The sequence below is a fragment of the Petaurus breviceps genome, unplaced genomic scaffold (genome assembly GCF_028583685.1).
Source record: "Petaurus breviceps papuanus isolate PSGF00001 unplaced genomic scaffold, PetGlider_PUasm1.0 188, whole genome shotgun sequence".
Taxonomy (NCBI): domain Eukaryota; kingdom Metazoa; phylum Chordata; class Mammalia; order Diprotodontia; family Petauridae; genus Petaurus; species Petaurus breviceps.
This window is the reverse complement of record NW_027185804.1, coordinates 36,713,212-36,714,035: the sequence shown is the minus strand read 5'-3', so window position 1 is coordinate 36,714,035 and position 824 is coordinate 36,713,212. Positions and strand designations below refer to the sequence as shown.

Sequence of the window (824 nt, the reverse complement as noted above, 5' to 3'; positions counted from 1 at the left end):
CATCAGGGGTCAGGGAGCACTGGCCAGGGGCTGAGTGTGGCAGGGGGGCCAGAAGAAGAGTGATCAGGGGAGGGACAGATGAGGGGTGAGATGGAGGTGGTGAGGGGGGTCCACCGGGCAGGGGCCAGGCCATACTCGCTGTGCAGTGGCACAGAGCTCCTTCGCTTGGCCTTCTGTACCATCGTGGCCTGGTTACGCAGGGCGATGTGAATGCAGGATGCAGCTAGCTTGCAGGGCTCCCCATCCACCTGCACTGGGATGGCCTTGGCTGTGGTGAGCACCACCTCTCGACACTGAGTGAGACGTTCACCGTGCCCGCCCACCTGGAGAGCAGCCTGCAGGCACAGCGGAGCTCTGTCACCGACTGGCCTCTGCCCCTCTGTATCCTCTGGTTAAGTTCCCTGGGCAGGCCCCGGGGTCCAAGCCAGGGGTGGCTGAATTGACCTGGGCTGCTCAGGGACAGCAGAGGGGCACTAAGGCGCACCCTTTGGACAGGCCATGCCACCTGTGCCCACATCCCGTACTCTGAGGGCTGAGCGCCCTTCTCACCAGTGACGTCATGGTGAAGCCGATGACCTCAAGGTAGCCATCATCATGCCGCTGGGGCTCAAAGTCATGGTGGTCACCGGGGTGGCCCCAGGGCATGGTGCCTGCACAATACCTAGCAGAGATGGAGACAGTGAGGGGCTGGCCCTGGGGGGGGGGGGGGGGGGGGGGGGGGGGGGGGAGGGCTGGCCCCTGCGGGGGGGTCTTGAGGAGGGGGCGTTGGGGCGCAGGTTGCTGGCGCTTGGTTTGGTGGTGTGGGTGCGCCCCACCACCGTGGA

At 65.8% G+C, this 824-nt stretch overlaps 1 protein-coding gene across 4 annotated transcripts in view; it reads right to left on the bottom strand.

Moving 5' to 3' along the window:
• Positions 1-824, bottom strand: part of DGKZ (diacylglycerol kinase zeta) — a 63,489-nt gene that overhangs the window by 5,485 nt on the left and 57,180 nt on the right. For all 4 annotated transcript variants that reach the window (XM_069091520.1, XM_069091518.1, XM_069091521.1 and 1 more), the window contains 2 exons: positions 550-661; positions 136-335 (listed from right to left, as the gene is read on the bottom strand). In XM_069091520.1, the coding sequence (XP_068947621.1) occupies positions 136-335; positions 550-661 (312 nt within the window). The remainder of the gene's footprint in view (positions 1-135; positions 336-549; positions 662-824) is intronic.